The 21790-nt window shown below is 38.5% G+C and overlaps 1 protein-coding gene across 1 annotated transcript in view; it reads right to left on the bottom strand.

Annotated features, from left to right (window-relative positions):
• The window catches only part of GPC5 (glypican 5), a 746563-nt gene that overhangs the window by 688151 nt on the left and 36622 nt on the right, over positions 1-21790 (bottom strand). The window contains exon 2 of the mRNA XM_032151100.2: positions 5514-5675. Within this exon, the coding sequence (XP_032006991.2) occupies positions 5514-5675 (162 nt within the window). The remainder of the gene's footprint in view (positions 1-5513; positions 5676-21790) is intronic.

Here is a 21790-nt window from a genome sequence, read left to right as displayed (position 1 = left end):
TTAGTGGCGACTTCTGAAATTTTGGTGCACCCACCACCCAAGCAGTGTGCACTGTACCCAGTGTAGTCTTTTATCCCTCACCCACCTCCCACCCTTCCTCATGAGTCCCCAAAGTCCATTGTATCATTCTTATGTCTTTGCATCCTCATAGCTTAGCTCCCACTTATCGGTGAGAACATACAATGTTTGGTTTTGATTCCTGAGTTACTTTACTTAGAAAAATGGTCTCCAATTCCATCTAGGTTGTTGCAAATGCCATTATTTTGTACCTTTTTATAGATGAGTCATATTCCATGGTATATATATGTATATACACCATATTTTCTTTACCCTCTCATTGATTGATGGGCATATGGTCTAAAATTCTCTTTTTTTGTTGTGTCTCTGCCAGGCTTTGGTATCAGGATGATGCTGGCCTCATAAAATGAGTTAGGGAGGATTCCCTCTCTTTCTGTTGCTCATCATCACTGGCCATCAAAGAAATGCAAATCAAAACCACAATGAGATACCATCTCACACCAGTTAGAATGGCCATCATTAAAAAGTCAGGAAACAACAGGTGCTGGAGAGGATCTGGAGAAATAGGAACACTTTTACACTGTTGGTGGAACTGCAAACTAGTTCAACCATTGTGGAAGTCAGTGTGGTGATTCCTCAGGGATCTAGTACTAGAAATACCATTTGACCCAGCCATCCCATTACTGGGTATATACCCAAAGGATTATAAATCATGCTGCTATAAAGACACATGCACACGTATGTTTATTGCGGCACTATTCACAATAGCAAAGACTTGGAACCAACCCAAATGTCCAGCAACGATAGACTGGATTAAGAAAATGTGGCACATATACACCATGGAATACTATGCAGCCATAAAAAATGATGAGTTCATGTCCTTTGTAGGGACATGGATGAAGCTGGAAACCATCATTCTCAGCAAACTATCACAAGGACAAAAAAACCAAACACCGCATGTTCTCACTCATAGGTGGGAATTGAACAATGAGAACACTTGGACACAGGAAGGGGAACATCACACTCCGGGGCCTGTTGTGGGGTTGGGGGTGGGGGGAGGGATAGCATTAGGAGATATACCTAATGTTAAATGACAAGTTAATTGGTGCAGCACACCAACATGGCACATGTATACATATGTAACAAACCTGCACATTGTTCACATGTACCCTAAAACTTAAAGCATAATAAATAAATTTTAAAAAAAATCATTTTTTAGAATTATACATTTCCAGTTACATATATAACTGGAAATTTTCCAGAATAAAGACTTAGTATCTACCATATATTTTAGAAATATATGCTCATAATGAAGTTGAGAGAAATAAGAAAAGGTTCATTTCTAAGGAAAGATATAATATCTTAACCTTATCTTCCAAATATTAAAACAAAACACAAGCTTCCAATAGTATCCTCCAAAATATTAGTTTTTATTCTCTGACAGTCATGTTGAAATTTTTGCTTATTTAGAAATTAAAAAACTAAATTTCATTATTTTATTTAAACAGAGATTTAAAAATTGAAAAATATATAAGCTGGATAAGAGTTGCTTTTTTACAGAAGATGATTCTCCATCAGTTTCCCCTATTTCTCCATGCATCACACCATACTGTCATGTATAAATAAACAAAACATGTATAACAAATATTCCCAAAATATTTTTAAAGCAGAAAATCTTATAGTCATAGCAAAACCACCAATGGGAAACAAACTCTTGTATTATCCCAGGGTGTTCTGCTTTATTCATGAACATTACTAAGCCCCTGAAAATGAAGAACAGTTATTGTCTGCACTGTGACAAAGCCAACACTCCTCCTTGCAAACAGCAGTACTTATTTATGAACAGCAACTGACATAACGATAGAAGTTTTCTTTTTCTGCCCTATAAAATACTGCATGGATGATTGCCCGTAGAATATAGTGAAGTCCCAGGTCATAATCATGAGTCCTTCTAAAAACAGATTTTTGGCCAGGCATGGTGGCTCATGCCTATAATCCCAGCACTTCGGAAGACCAAAGTAGGTGGATGGGTTGAGCTCAGGAGTTCGAGACCAGATGGGGCAATATGGCAAAAACCCACTCTACAAAATATCAAAAATTGCCAGGCAAGCTGTCATGAGCCTGTAGTCATAGCTACTCGGGAAGCTGTGGTAGGAGAATCACTTTAGCCTTTGAAGTTGAGGTTGCAGTGAGCCATGTGATCACACCACTGCACTTTGGACTGGGCAACAGAGTGAGACCCTGTCTCAAAAATTATAATAGAAAAAATGAAAATAAATAAAAAATAAAAGCAGATTTTTGTCTGTTTTGTTCATTTTAAGAAAATGTGGGCCGGGCATGGTGGCTCACTCCTGTAATCTCAGCACTTTGGGAGGGCAAGGTGGGTAGATCATGAGGTCAGGAGTTCAAGACCAGCCTGGTAAACATGGTGAAACCCCGTCTCTACTAAAAATACAAAAATTAGCTGGGCATGGTGGCACGCATCTGTAATCCCAGCTGCTCAGGAGGCTGAGGCAAAAGAATCACTTCAACCTGGGAGGCAGAGGTTGCAGTGAGCAGAGATCACGCCACTGCACTCTAGCCTAGGTGACAAAACAAGACTTTCATCTCGGGAAAAAAAAAAAAAAAAGAAAAAAGAAAGAAAGAAAAGAAAAGAAAATCTGCCTAAAGCAAACACAAATAAATTTCTTTAAAACACACACACACACACACACACACACACACACACACACACACACACAACACACACACACACACACACACACACACACACACACACACACACACAAACAGAAGAGTTGTCCTAGAGGCTAATTCTAGCCTAACTGGAATATACATAGGCAGTGGACTACAGAGCCCAGTGTGAATTTCACATAGGATAATCTTAGGTCTCTTCTAACAACAGCTGTCAGCATGGCTTCCTCTCTCCCTCACGCATTTCTAACCTCCCAGCCTTCATCTAACAATAGTGTGACCTCTGCTAAATCCACAGACCCAAGTGATCATCCTCACTGGCTGTATTCAAAGGATTGCTCTAAAAAACATGTTTCCATGGGGTCCCATAAGGTCCATGAGGAAAGAGACCATACTACATCCCAGTCCAATGTCTTTTACAACCTACAATATAACTCGGAAAACAGATTAATATTGTTGAACTAGGAAATATAAATGAACTATCTGAAAACAAAAAAATCAAAATGTAGCAAATCTACTTACATCATTTGAGAAGCTAATTGATTTCTCTATTAAATTTCTCTCAAGTAGACTGTTTCCCAAAAAAAGTGTTGGCTGCTTCCTTCTTATAAAGACTTTATATTGTTTTCAGATATTTTAATTGCACAGAAACTAGATGGAGGGCATTTTACTTAATGATAAGGTAGCCTGCTCATTTATGATACGGCAAATCGGTCTCTCATATTGCTTTTGGCATATATATTTAAGCTTGTTTTTATGGAAATAAGCCTAAAGCTACTTATTCAATTCAATAAAAGTGGGTATTCTTATAAGGGAATTTGGTTCCAGAAAAGTTAGCCTTTAGGCAAATTTCTTTTAAATTTGTCTTCCCTTGCTCTTCTTAAATAAAACTTGACATCTACTAAGGAAGAAATTATAATTTATTATTAAAAAATGGTATTTAAGAATGTCTCTATACTTTTTATAGTTAATTTTTAAATAACAAAACTCAACCTAATGAATTAAGCAGATATAATTTAGTAAACAGAAAACAAAGGTTTACATAAAATTAGCTGACACTTCAGTAGAGATGATCTCCTTAACATATATTTCCACTACTGAGATGGTCATCACTAAACTTCTAGCAGTATCACCAAAACTTTTCACTAGCCTCAATCCATCTTAAAAGTCTAAATATTCCGGGTTTCCTAACCCTTTGAACGTAATGTGCTCTATCTTGATCACATGTCCAAGATTCAATATGAATCCAGTTCACCTTTTTAAGCATATGACCACCTACCACAAACTCCCTGTTCTGCTCAGACTGACATATTCACTGCGTGGTCTCCAAAATGTATATTTCATTTTGTACTTACTATTCTTTTCATTAGAAGAAAATATAATTTTCTGTAGATGGTTAAGGGCTTCTAACTCAGCTAAATCACAAATCTTTGTTTAAAATGTATATCAGTAAATTTTCCTCCAACAATTTCACATAATTCACATATTGTAGAATAAATCCTACAATAGAAATAAAGTTGTTTTGTAAGGCATCTAAAAAAGTAGCTGAATTTATAAAACCTTAAAATCTGACATTTCACACTTTCTACAAAAAAGCATTAATTCATCATGAACTACACTTTAACTTAAATTTTATTCTGATTTATTGCATTTATTTAATAACTATCATTTTAAAAATTAAAGAGCTCTGTGATTTACTTATATATGTACACAAAGCAAATTATTCAAATAGATTGACATTAATATACTTATTTAAAAGGAATACTAACAGAAGTTATATTATGCATTGAACAAAGGTAACAATTTGAAAAGCTGTATAATCTAGATATTTTCATTCTAGTCATATACAGAATAGCTAATGCTTTATAAGAAGAAAAATAAATTAAGCTATTTTATTGTAGTAATAAGGAATTTTATAGAAGAGATGACTAAAATAAGAAAAAGATCATGTATTTTTCAGTGTGCCTTGTAATTTTATAACCCATTAATTTTATATCTGAACATATTCCTTGAATTAAGGTTGAGTTCTGGTCTTAACTGACCCTTAAACATCCAATTAACATTTCCTATTTTACTATTTATCAGACTTGCTTGCACTTTGATATATTCCACTGGTGTTCTTATGAAAACCATATGAGATTATAGCGAGGAAATTTAAAGAGTATTTATTCAAATAACAGGGGCCTTTTTGGGGGTTGGGGGCAAGGGGAGGGAGAGCATTAGGACAAATTCCTAATGCATGAAGGGCTCAAAACCTAGATGACGGGTTGATGGGTGCAGCAAACCACCATGCCACATGTATACACCTATGTAACAAACCTGCATGTTTTGCACATGTATCTCAGAACTTAAAGTAAAATTTTATATAAAATAAAATGAAATTATGAGACATCCAAAAAAATTTTTAATAGATAAATCCATAATTACCCAGTTAAAAGCAATGAGATTTTATGATATAGAACTTTTCCATGAAATCTAATAATTATATCTGTTCATATTAAAGTACAGCTATGGGTCAGAATGTTGGCAGACCTGCAAGAACCCTATAGCAGTATATATTTCCAACGATCATTTCACTAACATAACAGTCCAACTCAGTTTCCCCATTCCAACTCAATATATATGCCCACGATGACCTCAGAAACAAGTTTTGAAGGTTAGAAAAAGTTAAAACCTCATTTTATACCAGAATGTTATGTAAATACAAGGAAATAAACCCAGCCAAGTTTGCCAATGTAACTATCTTAGGCAAATTACATAACACGGCCAGTCCTTAGTTGCAGAACTCAAGATCCACTTACCTTGAAAAGCAGCCGCATTTCGAGATATTAGAAACTTTAATGTAGAGCTGGACGTCTGAAGAAACTGCTGCATATCCTGGCGAGCCGCAATCTGGTATCTCTCCTCCATCTTCCTGGTGCAACATGTAGGGTTTTTGGATATGCAAACCTGAAGATCAGGTCCTGGAACACACAATATTTTTCAGAATGATTACCTGTTCATTTAACAAGTATTACATATTATATATCAGGCGTTATGAACAGTCCTGCACACAAAGGACTATGTGAGGAATGGATTTGCTAGAGTACTTGCCATAGGAAAGTTGATCCATTGCTCATTAACACAATCGTAAACAAAATATTCTAAACCATTAACTCTTTGCTCAAATATTATATTAACTTCTTGGTCAAATATTAAGTATCTCCACTCAATAGAAAGCAAATTAACTATTATGTAAGTACAGAGCTCAATCAAGAAAAAGGTTTTGTTTTTGTGGCTTTTTTTGCTTATTTTATCAATTCAGCCAAAATTGTCTGAAATAAATATGTTATAGATAATTATGTGGACTAAAAGAATTGCTTTTCATGGGGAAATGAAACAGAATTTTGAACATCACATAAAGGTCAAAAAACTTGACCTGATTTCTCAGCTGCCATCAGGCTCGTGCTGCTTGTGAAGTCGGCTATCTCTGCAATAATGACATGCTGGGAGATCAAGGCCCCCATGGGCCCAAGCTCAGCATCCAAGATTCCAATCACTATATAGCTGGCGAGAGACAATTCCCTCCTTTAAAAGCACTTTTGAGTTGGACAATCATATTTAGAAGAATCCTGTGAAGATGTATATTGCATGAAATGCAAAGTTATTAATATATGAAATGTAAGAGTTATGGTTACAAAAAAACCTTTGCTGGTATCACTAAACTCTCATCCTGGTAGGGTACCGGGACAAGCACCTTTATGCACAGCAGATACGCTAGAGGACAGAGAGGAGAAGATGTGGAGCACAAAGAGTTAGCGCCCAAAGAGGAAATCCTGACGGAGAGAGTCGACGTGAGCCCCAGGGCATTCCAAGGCTACTAGATTATATGTAAAGCTCAGGACAATTTTATTTACGTAATGGCCTAATACGGTTATTTCCTTACTTTAGAATAATAAGAAGAATTGTGGCCCTTAATCTCTGTGAGTTTCACAGGTTCCACATTAGTTCTTCATCAACCAATTTTAGATCAGCAAAACAGGTGCATGCACACAGACATACACATAAGACGCATGCACCTAACAGCCACCTTTCAAGCCCTTCCTACTTTTTCACCCAGAGTTGGCCTCAAGTCTCACATTTCCAGAAGTCGGTTCTGGGTCAGATGAAAATATATGAAACCACTCTGAGCTTCCTGTCAACATGGGACACCAAAATCTCTAACAATTTTGGCTGTAGTTTGTTTAAGTCAGACAAATAAAAAATGACAGTATTTTGACACTTTACAAAGGCTAAGAAGCATGAAATATTCATAAGTGTCACAGTAGGTAACATTTTGGCAATTGTTTTTCACTTATCTTACCTAAAGTTACATAAGAGCAAATTCTACTTCAAACAGTAAAATTATTTGAAAAAAAGAAAAAAGCTATCTTCTCAGCTGTATTCCTAAATTGAAGGATTGAGAAATTAGCATCCAGATAAAAGCAATAATAGAGATTGAGGAAAATAACTAATGAATAAATATTGAAGTATATAAACATATTTAGTGTAGGAAAAACTGCTGAGGAATAAAAAGAACAATAACAGCAGATCATGGCAAGTATCTCTTTGGAATGTAAATATATAACACTGTTTTGTTAGGCCAATTCCTAAACATGGCCTGTGAAGGCCTCCAAGTTGTGATCCCTCCTTTCCTCCCTCCCTCTCCAGTCTCATCTCCGGAACACTGGCCATTGTACTCTTCCCATCACACTCTGGCCTTATTTCAGCTCTCCATGTTCACCAAGCTCTTTCTTGCCACAGAACCATTTTCCATTGTCTTCTCTCTGTCTCAGACACCCTTACCCTTCCTGTTCTCATGCACGGAGGCAGCAAACCCTCAAAGATTGACTTATCTCTCCTTGGCACATTTCCATCAGTATTGCCTATAAGATAAGCTTTAATAATTTAGAGTTGGGGTCACAGTGAAACGGGAAAAGAGTTGACAGGAAATGTGTTCCCTATGTTACTGTATCAGTCCAAAAGACAGACAAGATGAACAAACTCCTCAGGGAAAGAGCCATCTCTTAACATTTTGTTCACAGTATCAGCACAAAGGGCATAATAAGATGTTTGGGTGATATAAAGCCCAGGCTCCTGTTGTAAATAGAACAGGCATCATAAGAAAACAAAGCTAGAGTGAAGCCAGATACTATTATGCATGGTAACTAGAGGTATCTGAAGATTTCAATGCCTGGCTTCGAGGAACGTGGCCTGATCCCAGAATTCTATGAGACAGCAAGAGTACACAACCCAGGCTCTGGAGTGACAGTCATGTTTCTGAACAGTAAAATCAAACTCCAAAAGAAACAGAGTACTAAAAACAAAACTACAAATAAAACAGTATGTGCCTCAATGAAGGAGACTTCAACCAGAATTGTGGGGATGTTTCTGAATTCTCACCCAGAAGCAGCAGTAGTGGTTAGTATGTCTTCCTTTCTGTTCTCTAGCATAAGACATTCACAGATATCTACATGCTTGTATATTTTCAATATGTTAAATAGGAACATCAGGAGGTATTCTGGAAATATGGTGGCAGTGGCAGTAGCAACATAGTTTTCACTATCTCCAAATCCCCACATAAAACCAGATAGAACTAGAAAACAAACCCCCAAAAAAACAAAAACAAAATTAGATGACATGATATCCCCACAAACTTTAAAATACAAACAGAATGGGGAGAAACCTGCAATAGGCACAAGATCTTCACAGTATCAGAGCAGGCACAGGGTAGAAGAAAGATCCAACAGAGGGATGTCTGAAGGATCTGAGATCAGGAGAACCCCAAAATAGTGAGCAGGAGTCACAGGAAAGCACAGTGACCCACTTGAGAATACAGTAGCTCCCCATTTAACCATGGTTCCACTTTCTATGCTTCCAGTTCCCCACAGTCAATCACAGTCTGAAAATATTAAATGGGAAATTCCAGAACCAAAAATCTCGTAAGATTTTGCCCGGGTGTGGTGGCTCATGCCTGTAATCTCAGCACTTTGGGAGGCCAAGGCAAGCAGATCATTTGAGGTCAAGAGTTCGAGACCAGCCTGGCCAACATGGCAAAACCCCATCTCTACTAAAACTACAAAAATTAGCTGGGCATGGTGGCGTGTACCCATAATCCCAGCTACTCAGGAGACTGAGGCAGGAGAATCACTTGCAGCTGGGAGGTGAAGGCTGCTGTGAGCCGAGATCGTGCCACTGCCCTCGAGTCTGGGGGACAGAGCAAGACTCTGTCTCAAAACAAACAAACAAACAAATAAACAAACTGATAAGGTTTAAATTGCTTGCTGTTCTGAGTAGCACGATGAAATCTCATGCCTTCCTGAGTCATCCCACCTGGGGTGTCGATCACCCCTTTGTCCAGGAGATCTCCGCTGCCCGTGCGTCCCACCAGTTAGCCACTTTCTAGCCCTCTTGGTGGTCAAGAGGACACTGTCCCGCTACGGCAGTGTTTGTGTTCAAGTAACCTTTATTTTACTTCAAAATGGCTCCAAAGCACAAGAATCATAATACTAGCAATCTGGATTTGCCCAAAGTGCTTCGCTTAAATGAAAAGGTGAAAGTTCTTCAGTTAATAAGAAAAGAAAAAATAACGATATGCTGAGTCTACTAAGATCTATGTAAGAATGAATCTTCTATCCATGAAATTGTGAAGAAGGGAAAAATAATTTGTGCTAGCTTTGCCATCGCAACTCAAACTGAAAAGTTACGGCCAAAGCGCGTAAGTCCTTAGTTAAGATGGAAAAGGCATTCAATTTGTGGGTGGAAGACATGAACAGAAACATGTTCTGACTGATAGCAATCGGTTTGGTTCTATCTGATGCTTCGGGGATCTACAGTGGGTCTTGGAACATATCCCCTATAAAGAAGTGGGGCTCCTACAGCAGCTAAAACTGGGAGAATTTTGCCCCCTCAATCATTAAATGTGTTCTATTGACCCATGATAGAAAAGAAGGAACAAGAGCAGTCCCCACCCCAGTAAACAATCAAATAGGTCCAGCAGGGCTCCTTTCCAGGATAGAACCACCACACACAGAAGAGAAATTCTGTAAGTGAAATCAAAATTCAACAGAACAGGGATTCAAGACACATAGAGAAAGTTTAGCCCAAAGTGCAAAGGAAAATAAATCCAGAAAATAACATAGAACAAGCTGCCATATTTTTAAACACTACACAAAATCAACAGAAGAGGAAGCTCTGCAATGTTAGAGAAGCTATGCTGAAGCCTGTCTCAATAAAAATGTTCAGAAAAAGAAACACTAACTTCATATGAAATGACAAAAATATTGAGGTCAATACTCAGAGTTACTATAATAAAGAAGAGAATAAAAAACAGAATAATATCCCACAGACAAGAAAAAATATGCCGGAATGATATGCCCCCTCCAAAAAAGATCAAAAACTTAGCCATACTATTTCAAAACAAGCTGAAAGACAATGACACAAAACATGAAAGAAAAACATATGTCAGAATTTTAAAACTCAGATATGAGGTGATAGTACTCAGGATAAAAATTAAAGATAAAAGCAAATAATTCTAAATGAAGCCTTACTAGAAGGAACACAAGAGCCAATCACACAAACATAATGCCTTAAGAGAAACAGAAAATGAAAAATAAAAATTTTGGAAAATCAAAAAGAATGAAGGAATTTGAAAGACAGTGACAACAAATACCAAAGTGAGATGTTGATCATGTAAGCCCCTGAAGAAAAAAAACAGGATAAATACTAAAAACTGTACTTTATGTCATCTGAAATTGTTGTGAGTCTAATATAGGATAAACAAATAAGCAATTTTGGAATGTTCTAATTCTATCCTCTAATTCCATCGTGTATTCTTGAAAATCCGGATTGTTAGTGTGGAAGAACGGAAATACAGACATGATAAAGAAGAAGTTAAGTAAGACTCTGTAATCGTGAATTTGAATTACAAGTACTAATATGAACTCATAAAGAATTTTACCTTTAAAAAGTATATAATTCCTACCTTCCCTGAAAAGACCCCACAACAACGACTAACCAGATAGCAAAGGGCATTCCTCATGCCTGGATTATGGTCTTGAAGCATCATTTCCTCAAGAAGAAATCAGCACTTCTTGAATAAATGACTCATTCTTCTGGGGCAGAAAATCTGTCACATGACAGTCTGACTAAAACATCTTACTTAGCAGATAGCAAAGAAGCTATCAAATAACTACCAGGCCATATCAAAAGAACACAGGAGCTGTGTTAGTCTGCTTGGGCTATCATGACAAAATACTATGGACTGGAGCTTCAACAATAGAAATTTATTTTCTCATAGTTCTGGAGGCTGGAAGTTTAAATTCAGGGCACCCACTGGGTTGGTCTCTCGTTGGCTTGCATATGATTGTCTTCCCTCTGTGCCCTCACATGGCCGTTTCTCTGTGCATGCAGATTCCTGGTGTCCCTTCCTCTTCTTCTGAGGACAACAGTCATGTTGGATTAGGGTCCTACACTTGTGGCCTCATGTAAACTTAATTACCTGCTTAAAGGCCCCATCTCTAAATACAATCACATTGGGAGCTTTTAATATAAATATTGGGGAGACATGATTTTGTTCATGAAAGAAGTCACCCTCGAAATGCTTGCAGTGGCCAAATATGAGACAATTTGAGTTTCAATAATAATTGTAATGGATTGCAACCAATCAAATATGCTTAAATCCATGGGACTGTATTGATTTTTTAAAGTTTGTCAGCTTTAGAGGATGATAAGGGAAGATTCTATTAATTTGGAAAATAGTAAATAAAAAGAAAGAAGCAACTAGGTATCCTTCCTTTTGGATATGAACTGTACCAGTAAATAAGCAAACAGCAGATGGCAGAAGCCTCTCTTCATAATAAATAATAAGAGAAATAATAAAATTTGAATGTCACCATTAATCTCCAAGGAACTGATGGATATAGGCATTAAGCAACAGTAGCTGCTAAAATCACAGAGACAACCAGACCTTAAGTGCCTCCTATAGTCCCTGCCAAATACCAACTAGCGTCCTGCCGAAGGAATCAAACCTGAGTCTGATCTTGTCTCCAAATCCAGCTGCCAAATTGGAAGAAACACAAAGCACTAAGGAACATTTTTGTACACCACCATGAGTATGCAATCAGCAATATACAGACCGGAAAATCCTGAAAGCCAAATTGTCCAGATTCTCAACAGATATATAAGGAAAAGAAAGAGATGGAGCGAGACCTGGTATGTTACAAGTTATACAAAATAATAAAGTTCTAGATATCTGTTGCACAACACTGTGCTTATAGTTAGCAATACTATAACATACACTTAAACATTTATTAAGAGAGTAGATGTCATGTTCTATATTTTTATCACAATAAAAAAGAAGAGACATAGAAGATATAACAAATGTTCTTTAAATGGGCAACACATGGAAATGATAAAAACTACTTTTTAACAACAAAAAAAGAAATCATTATAAAAATAGTATACTGGTGACTTTAGTGATAAGAAAATATTTTGCTAATAGGATGGGACTCATGGAAGGGCTTTCAAGATAATGACAAAAGTTCAAGTTTTCGGCTGGGCGTGGTGGCTCACACTTGTAATCCCAGCACTTTGGGAGGCCGAGGTGGGCGGGTCACGAGGTCAGGAGATGGAGACCACGGTGAAACCCCGTCTCTACTAAAAATACGAAAAATTAGCCGGGCATGGTGGCGGGCGCCTGTGGTCCCAGCTGCTCGGGAGGCTGAGGCAGGAGAACGGCGCAAAACCCGGGAGGCGGAGCTTGCAGTGAGCCGAGATCGCACCACTGCACTCCAGCCTGGGCGACAGAGCGAGACTCCGTCTCAGAAAAAAAAAAAAAAAAAAAAAAAGTTCAAGTTTTCAACTGGGTGGTAGTTACAAGGGTGTTCAACTTATAATAATTTATTAAGCCATACATTTGTGTGGCTTCCTGTATCTGTGCTTTATTTAATAATAAAAAATATTTTTAAAGTAGGATTGCTGGTTGATAACACACATTCTCAGTTTATTTCAACATTTACCTCTCCTCTAGTTAACTTACAGGATTTTTATAATTATAGCACATGTTAGCTTTATTGATGGTAGACATAGAAAAGAGTCTTTGGTATCAATACATTGGGATCAAGACGTACTTATACTTACCAGAGTGGATGTTACATGCTATGAAATACCAAATACTCACCAGATGAAAACAGGGCCTTGAAATTCACAATAGAAAAATGATAATTGGTAAACTTGCTCCTCCTACCTTTTCGGAGACTATCTTCTTTGCATAGGTCCAAGAACTGAGAGAGTTTTGGAAATGTTATAGTGGAAGAAGGGTTTTGACTGAGACACATGTGATCTTTCATCTATGTAGAATAAAAAATACTTAAGACCATTAATCTAGAAAAATCTGCTGAGAGCTAGCCAGCATCTGTGCCTCTGCTGGAATATTCTTTGAAAATCCAGGAAAGCAAAGGTCCCAGGAAAGCAAAGCTTTCTCTCTTCTGCTGAAAATGAATTTGATGGTACAAAGATGCAAGGTTTGCAAATGCCATAGTCATTTTCAAGCTCAGAGTAAAGTCTGGATCCATTATAGGTTCTCCAATTACCTGCAATATAAAGAAATCTAGCCAATACAACAGCAACAATATTTCCCAGGGTCATAGCGTGCCAAACGATTCTACTTTCTTCTGTGATTTATTCCACAAATTCAAAGAGACTTTATACTTAAATGAAGGTCTGATAACACCTCTTTAATGGCTACTCAAGTTCCCTGCCCTGAAGTCAAAATAAACCTTACATGTCCAAGAAACAAAAAGGGTCTAACTTGCAGTATGGCTAACTATCTTACAGATAGAAACCATTAACTCTGGGAAAATATAACAGACTTGAAAGCCCTAGAGAGTGGACAAAAGAGGAAAGGTTCTGAAGAGGAGTCAATATTTGAAGGAAGGAAAAAAGCAGGGGATTAGTTTTCTATCTCTGTGGCTTTTAGCCTGAGGATATTCCACGTACAAAGTGACTCAAATAGAAAACTCATAGTTTTTCTGGACTGAAGAACTAGAAGACAGAGGTTGGGGAAATCAGAGTTTCTAGAAAGTGAAGGGAAATTCCAGGGAAGAGAGGGCCCAAGAGCAAGAACCCCAATTTCTGTGTAAACTCTGCCCAACCTCTGGCTGACCCCTGAACCGCACCTCACATAACTAGAGCAGCCTATAAGCAACCTAGCTCTTGGCAAGCTAAGGATGCCGAAACTAAATGAAAATTATAGTTGTTGCCCAAGAGACACAGTGACAGTTTGAGTCCAAACCAGTTAAATTACTCCTAAGACAAACATATCAAAACTCTTCAAAGGAATATAATAGAATCCAGAGATGGAATAATATAACACTCACCGTGTCCAAGGGGCAATCTAAAATTACTGAACATATGAAGAGTCAGCATAACATGACCCTATTCAAGAGATAAGCCAATAAATTAAGGCCAGCCCCAGATATAAGAATTAACAGAGAAAGGCTTCAAAGTAGCTATTACAACTATCTCCAATGAGGTAAAAGAATATAAACTCAGAATAAATTATAGGACAGAGATTCTCCACAGGAAAAAGAACAACATGGAAATTCTGCAACTGAAAAATATAATATATGAAATAAAAAATTTACTGTATGAGCTTGAAAGCTGAGTAGAGTTGACAGAGGAGAGTAGTAAACTTGAAGATAGATCCATAGAAAATATGTGATCTGAAGAAAACAGAGGAAAAGATTAAAAATAAATAGATGGATGGATAGATGGATGAAAGGAACAAGCCTTAGGGACCTGTGGGATAATAGCAAAAAGTGTAACATAGGTAAGATTGGAGTCCCAGAGACAAGAAGAGAGAAAACAGGGCTGGTAAAATATTCCATGAAAAAATTACTGTAAATTTCTTAAATTTGGTGAACACCACAAATTAACAAATTTAAGAAGCTCATTGAACCCCAAGCCAAATGAATGCAAAGAAAATCATGTCTAAGAACATTATAGTCAAATTAATAAAAATCTAAGAAAAAAGGAAAACGCAAGAATCTCAGGATGTAAACAGAGGGGAGAAAAACAGGAGATGAGGTTGGTTCACATGGGGCCTTGTAGAAGAATTTGATTGCAATGATGATAGCAACTTGATTACAATGTCAGGAGTAACTTGGTTTTATTTGTTTCTTAAAATTTCACTCTAATGGTTATTTTGAGAATCAGTGTTTCTGTATTGCAAATGAGAGTTAGGACTAGGGTGAAAGTGAGAAGTGGATAAGTTAGATATACATACTGAAGGTAGAAGATAATCTGGAGAGCAATGCCTTGAGTAAGACTTGGCAGATGATAGAGAGAGGGGAATCAAGGATAATCCTCAGATATTAGCCTGAGAAACTGCATAAATTATGAGTACCATCAAGATAAAAGGAGAATACACAAGCATCAGGTTTGCAAGGAAAAAAAAACAGAACTCAGCTTTGGAAATAAGAAGACTATTAGACATCCAGTTAAAGATATAGAAATAAGATTTGAATATGTAAGTTTAGAGCCCAGGAAAAAGATGCAGGTTGAAAATATAAACTGAGGCACTTGAAACAAATGATGGTATCAAATACTGAAGATTTTTATAAGAACACCTAAGGAGAAAGTTTAGTTAATGAAGTTTTGAAGGTCTCTCAATTTTAGCACTATTTATACTTGGGGCTAGATAATTCTTTTTTTGTCAAGGAGCTGTCTTGAACCCAGCAAGATGCTTAGCAGCATTCCTGAACTCTATCCGTTAGATGCCACTAGCATGTGTATGCACGCACACCAGCTATAACAATCAAAATGTCTCTAGACATTGCTAAATGTCCCCCCCTTGGGTATAACCATCTCTGGTTGAGAACCACCAGCCAACACAAAGCTGGAGTCATGCCAATATGAATTGGAACAGAAGAGGAAGGCTTCAAAAGAGCCTGGGAAGAAGCAGTCGATGGAGTAGAAGAAAAAAAAACTCAAGAAAAAGTATGGTTTATTCAAGTGTTTTACTGTGCTTTCCTGAACATTTGCTTATGTGTAATTAATTGGTACTATTTCTCTCCCAAGACTATGAGCTCCAATAGGATAAGAACCACCTTCATCTTCTTTCCAAGTGACTATCACAGTACCTGGCACAAAAGGCCTTCAGCAAAGTGTTAGCCTCCTTCCCTTTCTCCCTGAGGGTACATATAATATTTTATAAGAAACCTAATAAGGCACCGTCTTAGCTCAAAATGAATGAGATCATTTTAAATATATATAAGAAGAACACATTGCTGAGGACATAAAAATCTGGTTCAGTAAACCATTTGAAATAGCATTTGTGGCTATTGTATTTATATTTTTACAAATATTTTTCCTCAACAATGTACTGCTATAATTTATTGATTTGTGTTTTTTACTTCACAAAATACAAGCACTGACCTATAAAAGTATATATTGATATTATTCATTAAAATGAAAAAATTCAGAAGAGTATTAAGTATTTAGCTATTATGAGTTTTTATTGTTCTGGATTCAATAAAAATAAGTAACATTTGGTAACCGACAAATTCAGACAAATAAGGTCAACATAATATTCACAGATAGAAGAGTTAATACTGTCCCTCATATATATAAATGGTATCACTGATCCTTCGACAGATTGATTACAGTTTTTCCAGTAATGGTTGATTAATGTTCATACAAAACCACATACTTAAGTTTTAACTTTTATAACCAATCACAAGCATATCTAATATGAAAGGATATTTTCTGTGTTCATTAATTCAAGCCAAGGTATGCTAAACAGAATACCTTCTCAAACTTGAAGTCATGAATTCAGAGTCAACAAGTAACATTCTGCTACAGGTTAATTAGCTTAGGAGACAAAAGGCCTAAACGTACACACACACACACACACACACACACGCGCGCGCGCGCGCACACACACAGCAGCAGCAGCAGCAGCATATCCAGCTATATCAGGGATGAAAAAATTAACTGTAGTCTCATCCCTTAAGTTTTAAAAGAGACCTCAAATTATTCTATAGCTTTTTTGCGAACTCACCAGAAAGACTATCTCAATAACCAACAACTCACATTATTTCTCTAAATGAAATCATACCCACATGGCACAGCTCCTGCAATCCAGGCTGAAGGAGATATTCTGAACTATCTGGCACATGAAATTAAGCATTACCTCTTGCTTTTCAAGGATCGATTTGCTTCAACTGATCTATACGTACTAAAGACCTTGCTGGTAATGAAATTAGATGTGAGGTGAAAAGAAACCTTCAATGATAAATGTAGCTCAGACCAAAATTATTTATCAAGCTGCAATAGATACTTCCTTTGGCATCAGCCCACCTCATAATAACCCCATTTTCTTTCAGAACAGCTCCCTCAACATCCCCATCCATGGGAGAGGCACTTGCCAGCCATATATGTGTAATGTGAACCCACACCTCTGATTAGTTTGTTGACCTGAAGGTGAACATATGACTCAAACAGAACCAACTGGATTTTTTCACCTGGGAATTTACCATTGTAACACAGAGTATAGTCTGTTTGTGGTCAGAGTGTTTTATATATAATTAGGAAAGAAGTGCCTATTCTATTTCACCGTGGAGACAAAATACAGCAAATGGAGTAGAAAAATGGAAGGAAAACCATCTGAGCTCTCTACATTTTCTGTTTTAATTATTTTCTGAAACCCAATAAGTAGCTAATATACTAGTAAGAATGTAGTAGGAGAAGATAGATTGATCGACACATTATACAGAAAGATCTAGGAACCCTGAAATACACAAGAGGGGAAAATCCGGTCAAATAAACCAGATGTAGAAATCGTGGGTGGGAAGCAGAGTGATTTTGAGTACAGAATCATGACTGACACTCAAAACTGTCCCATCTCAATCACCAGGGCTTTTGTGTGCCCAGAACTAAATAACGTATTTAAAATAAACTGTAGGCTGGGCACAGTAGCTCATACCTGTAATGCCAGCACTTTGGGAGGCCTAGGCAAGAGGATTGCTTGAGCCCAAGAGTTTGAGACCAACCTGGGCAGCATGGCAAACAAAATCCCATCTCTACAAAAAATAGAACAATTAGCCAGGCGTGGTAGCATGCACCTGTGGTCCCAGCTACTTAGAAGACTGAGGTGAGAGGATTGCTTGAGCCCAGGAGGTCAAGGCTGCAGTAAGCTGTGATCACGCCCCCGCACTCTAGCCTATGTAACACAACGAGACCCTGTCTCAATCAATCAATCAATCAATTATATTACTTGGCATATCACCAGCTCTATAATAGGGAACCCCCACTGCCACCATGTTTAACACACACATTAATGGAAATTGTGTTGCCCAGATGCTTGCAAATAAAAATAAACAAAAATCTAACCCAAACTGGCAAAAATCATAAGGGATTTCATCGGTCTAGAAAACAAAGTATAGAGTGAGTATAATGTTAGTTACCCTTGGCATAGCTGCTTAAACAGTTTTACAGACAGCTTCTTCCTCTCTGCCTCTCCACCCACAGATTTTGCTTCATCCTGAGTTTCTTTATGGTGAGCACCCCCAAAAATTCTGCCTCAAGTAGCACAATGGCTGCTGTGCTCCAGTCCACACCACTCAGAAGAAGAGAAAGTATCCTTAATCCAGTCTTTACAGAAGAAGAAAAACTTCTCTCGGAAGTCCCAGCAAACTTCTCTTCATATTTTAATGATTTTATTGGATTAAGTGTCCATACCTAAATAAGCACTATGGCCAAAACATGAGGTATGTTGACTGGTTTAAGCCAACTAGGATCTGTCTTCCCAAGGGCACAGTTGGCTATCAGTGTGGCTAATCCTGGACCCGAGGTATGCCCATCTGACTATAGTCAGGTCAAAGAGATATAAATCTCATGGCATCTCCTTAAAAATATGTGTGCTAAAATTTCTCCTGTTCCCACCATCCTCTTTTTTCCTTATGTGTTTCTAGAGGAACCTTAGAAGCCACATATCCGGTATGGTACAGTCTCCATGGTAGCCCTGGGCTGTTCAACTCTTGAAGGTATCAAAAAGAAAAAGAAAAATGTTATTTAAGCCACTGTATATTATGGTCTCTGTTGCAGCATTTTAGCCTGTTCCTTAAAAACATAGTTTCTTGACTCTTGCACTCTTTTATCTTTTATACTGCTGGCAGAGTGTATAATCTAACACAGAAATATGACTGTGCTATCCAAGCTTAAAGCTCTTCCATGTATCCTTGCTCCTCACAATAGTTTTTCTAAAATTTTAAAAGTAGTCTACGGATACTTGCATCATAACCATGGAAGAGGAGAAGGCAAACTGCTTCAATGAAAATGAAGATTCCCAAACAGGTTGAATCAGGATGTCTTGGATATCTTTATTTCTAAAAGTTACCATAAGTGTTTGTTTTGCATAATGAATACTGAGAGCTACTGACCTTTTCTCTGTCTCACATCATCAACTCCAGTGCCACTAACTCACCTGGAATCCTCTGATCACAGTGTTGTTCCATCACTTCCATAACTTTATACTATTGATAAAAATGCTTGCCCTCGAGGGTGGAGCCAAGATGGCCGAATAGGAACAGCTCCGGTCTCCAGCTCCCAGCCCCAGCGACACAGAAGACGGATGATTTCTGCATTTCTGCTTGAGGTACCGGTTTCATCTCACTAGGGAGTGCCTAACAGTGGGTGCAGGACAGTCGGTGAAGCGCACTGTGCGCGAGCCGAAGCAGGGCAAGGCATTACCTCACTCGGGAAGCGCAAGGGGTCAGGGAGTTCCCTTTCCCAGTCAAAGAAAGGGGAAACAGATGGCACCTGGAATATCGGGTCAGTCCCACCCCAATACTGCGCTTTTCCAACGGGCCTGGAAAACGGCACACTAGGAGATTGTGTCCCGCACCTGGCTCGGAGGGTCCTGTGCCCACGGAGTCTCGCTGATTGCTAGCACAGCAGTCTGAGATCAAGCTGCAAGGCGGCAGCGAGGCTGGGGGAGGGGCGCCCGCCATTGCCTAGGCTTGCTTAGGTAAACAAAGCAGCCAGGAAGCTCGAACTGGGTGGAGCCCACCACAGCTCACGGAGGCCTGCCTGCCTCTATAGGCTCCACCTCTGGGGGCAGGGCACAGACAAACAAAAACTCAGCAAGAACCTCCACAGACTTAAAGGTCCCTGTCTGACTGACAGCTTTGAAGAGAGTAGTGGTTCTCCCAGCACGCAGCTGGAGATCTGAGAACGGACAGACTGCCTCCTAAAGTGGGTCCCTCACCCCTGAGCAGCCTAACTGGGAGGCACCCCCCCAGTAGGGACAGACTGACACCTCATTCAACCGGGTACTCCTCTGAGACAAAACTTTCAGACGAACTATCAGACAGCTGAATTTGTGGTCTCATGAAAATCCGCTGTTCTGCAGCCACCGCTGCTGACACCCAGCCAAACAGGGTCTGGAGTGGACCTCTAGTAAACTCCAACAGACCTGCAGCTGAGGGTCCTGTCTGGTAGAAGGAAAACTAACAAACAGAAAGGACATCCACACCAAAAACCCATCTGTACATCACCATCATCAAAGACCAAAAGTAGATAAAACCACAAAGATGGGGAAAAAACAGAACAAAAAAACTGGAAACTCTAAAAAACAGAGCACCTCTCCTCCTTCAAAGGAACGCAGTTCCTCACCAGCAACGGAACAAAGCTGGATGGAGGATGACTTTGATGAGTTGAGAGAAGAAGGCTTCAGACGATCAAACTACTCTGAGCTACGAGAGGAAATTCAAAACAATAGCAAAGAAGTTAAAAACTTTGAAAAAATATTAGAAGAATGGATAACTAGAATAACCAATGGAGAGAAGGGCTTAAAGGAGCTGATGGAGCTGAAAGCCAAGTTTCGAGAACTACGCGAAGATTGCAGAAGCCTCAGTAGCAGATGCGATCAACTGGAAGAAAGGGTATCACTGATGGAAGATGAAATGAATGAAATGAAGAGAGAAGGGAAGTTTAGAGAAAAAAGAATAAAAAGAAATGAACAAAGCCTCCGAGAAATTTGGGACTATGTGAAAAGACCAAACCTACGTCTGATTGGTGTACCTGAAAATGATGGGGAGAATGGAACCAAGTTGGAAAACACTCTGCAAGATATTATCCAGGAGAACTTCCCCAATCTAGCAAGGCAGGCCAGCATTCAGATTCAGGAAATACAGAGAACGCCACAAAGATACTCCTCGAGAAGGGCAACTCCAAGACACATAATTGTCAGATTCACCAAAGTTGAAATGAAGGAAAAAATGTTAAGGGCAGCCAGAGAGAAAGGTCGGGTTACCCACAAAGGGAAGCCCATCAGACTAACAGCTGATCCCTCAGCAGAAACTCTACAAGCCAGAAGAGAGTGGGGGCCGATATTCAACATTCTTAAAGAAAAGAATTTTCAACCCAGAATTTGCTATCCCGCCAAACTAAGCTTCATAAGTGAAGGAGAAATAAAATACTTTACAGACAAGCAAACGCTGAGTGATTTTGTCACCACCAGGCCTGCCCTAAAAGAGCTCCTGAAGGAAGCACTAAACATGGAAAGGAACAACCAGTACCAGCCACTGCAAAAACATGCCAAATTGTAAAGACCATCGAGGCTAGGAAGAAACGATAGCAACTAACGAGCAAAATAACCAACTAACATCATAATGACAGGATCAGATTCACACATAACAATATTAACGTTAAATGTAAATGGGCTAAATGCTCCAATCAAAAGACACAGACTGGCAAACTGGATAAGGAGTCAGGACCCATCAGTGTGCTGTATTCAGGAAACCCATCTCACGTGCAGAGACACACATAGACTCAAAATAAAGGGATGGAGGAAGATCTATCAAGCAACTGGAAAACAAAAAAAGGCAGGGGTTGCAATCCTAGTCTCTGATAAAATAGACTTTAAACCAACAAAGATCAAAAGAGACAAAGAAGGCCATTACATAATGGTAAAGGGATCAATTCAACAAGAAGAGCTAACTATCCTAAATATATATGCACCCAACACAGGAGCACCCAGATTCATAAAGCAAGTCCT

This window comes from Hylobates moloch, unplaced genomic scaffold (genome assembly GCF_009828535.3).
Source record: "Hylobates moloch isolate HMO894 unplaced genomic scaffold, HMol_V3 SCAFFOLD_4, whole genome shotgun sequence".
Taxonomy (NCBI): Eukaryota; Metazoa; Chordata; class Mammalia; order Primates; family Hylobatidae; genus Hylobates; species Hylobates moloch.
The sequence above is the reverse complement of the archived record's forward strand: the minus strand, read 5'-3'. Positions and strand labels throughout refer to the sequence as shown.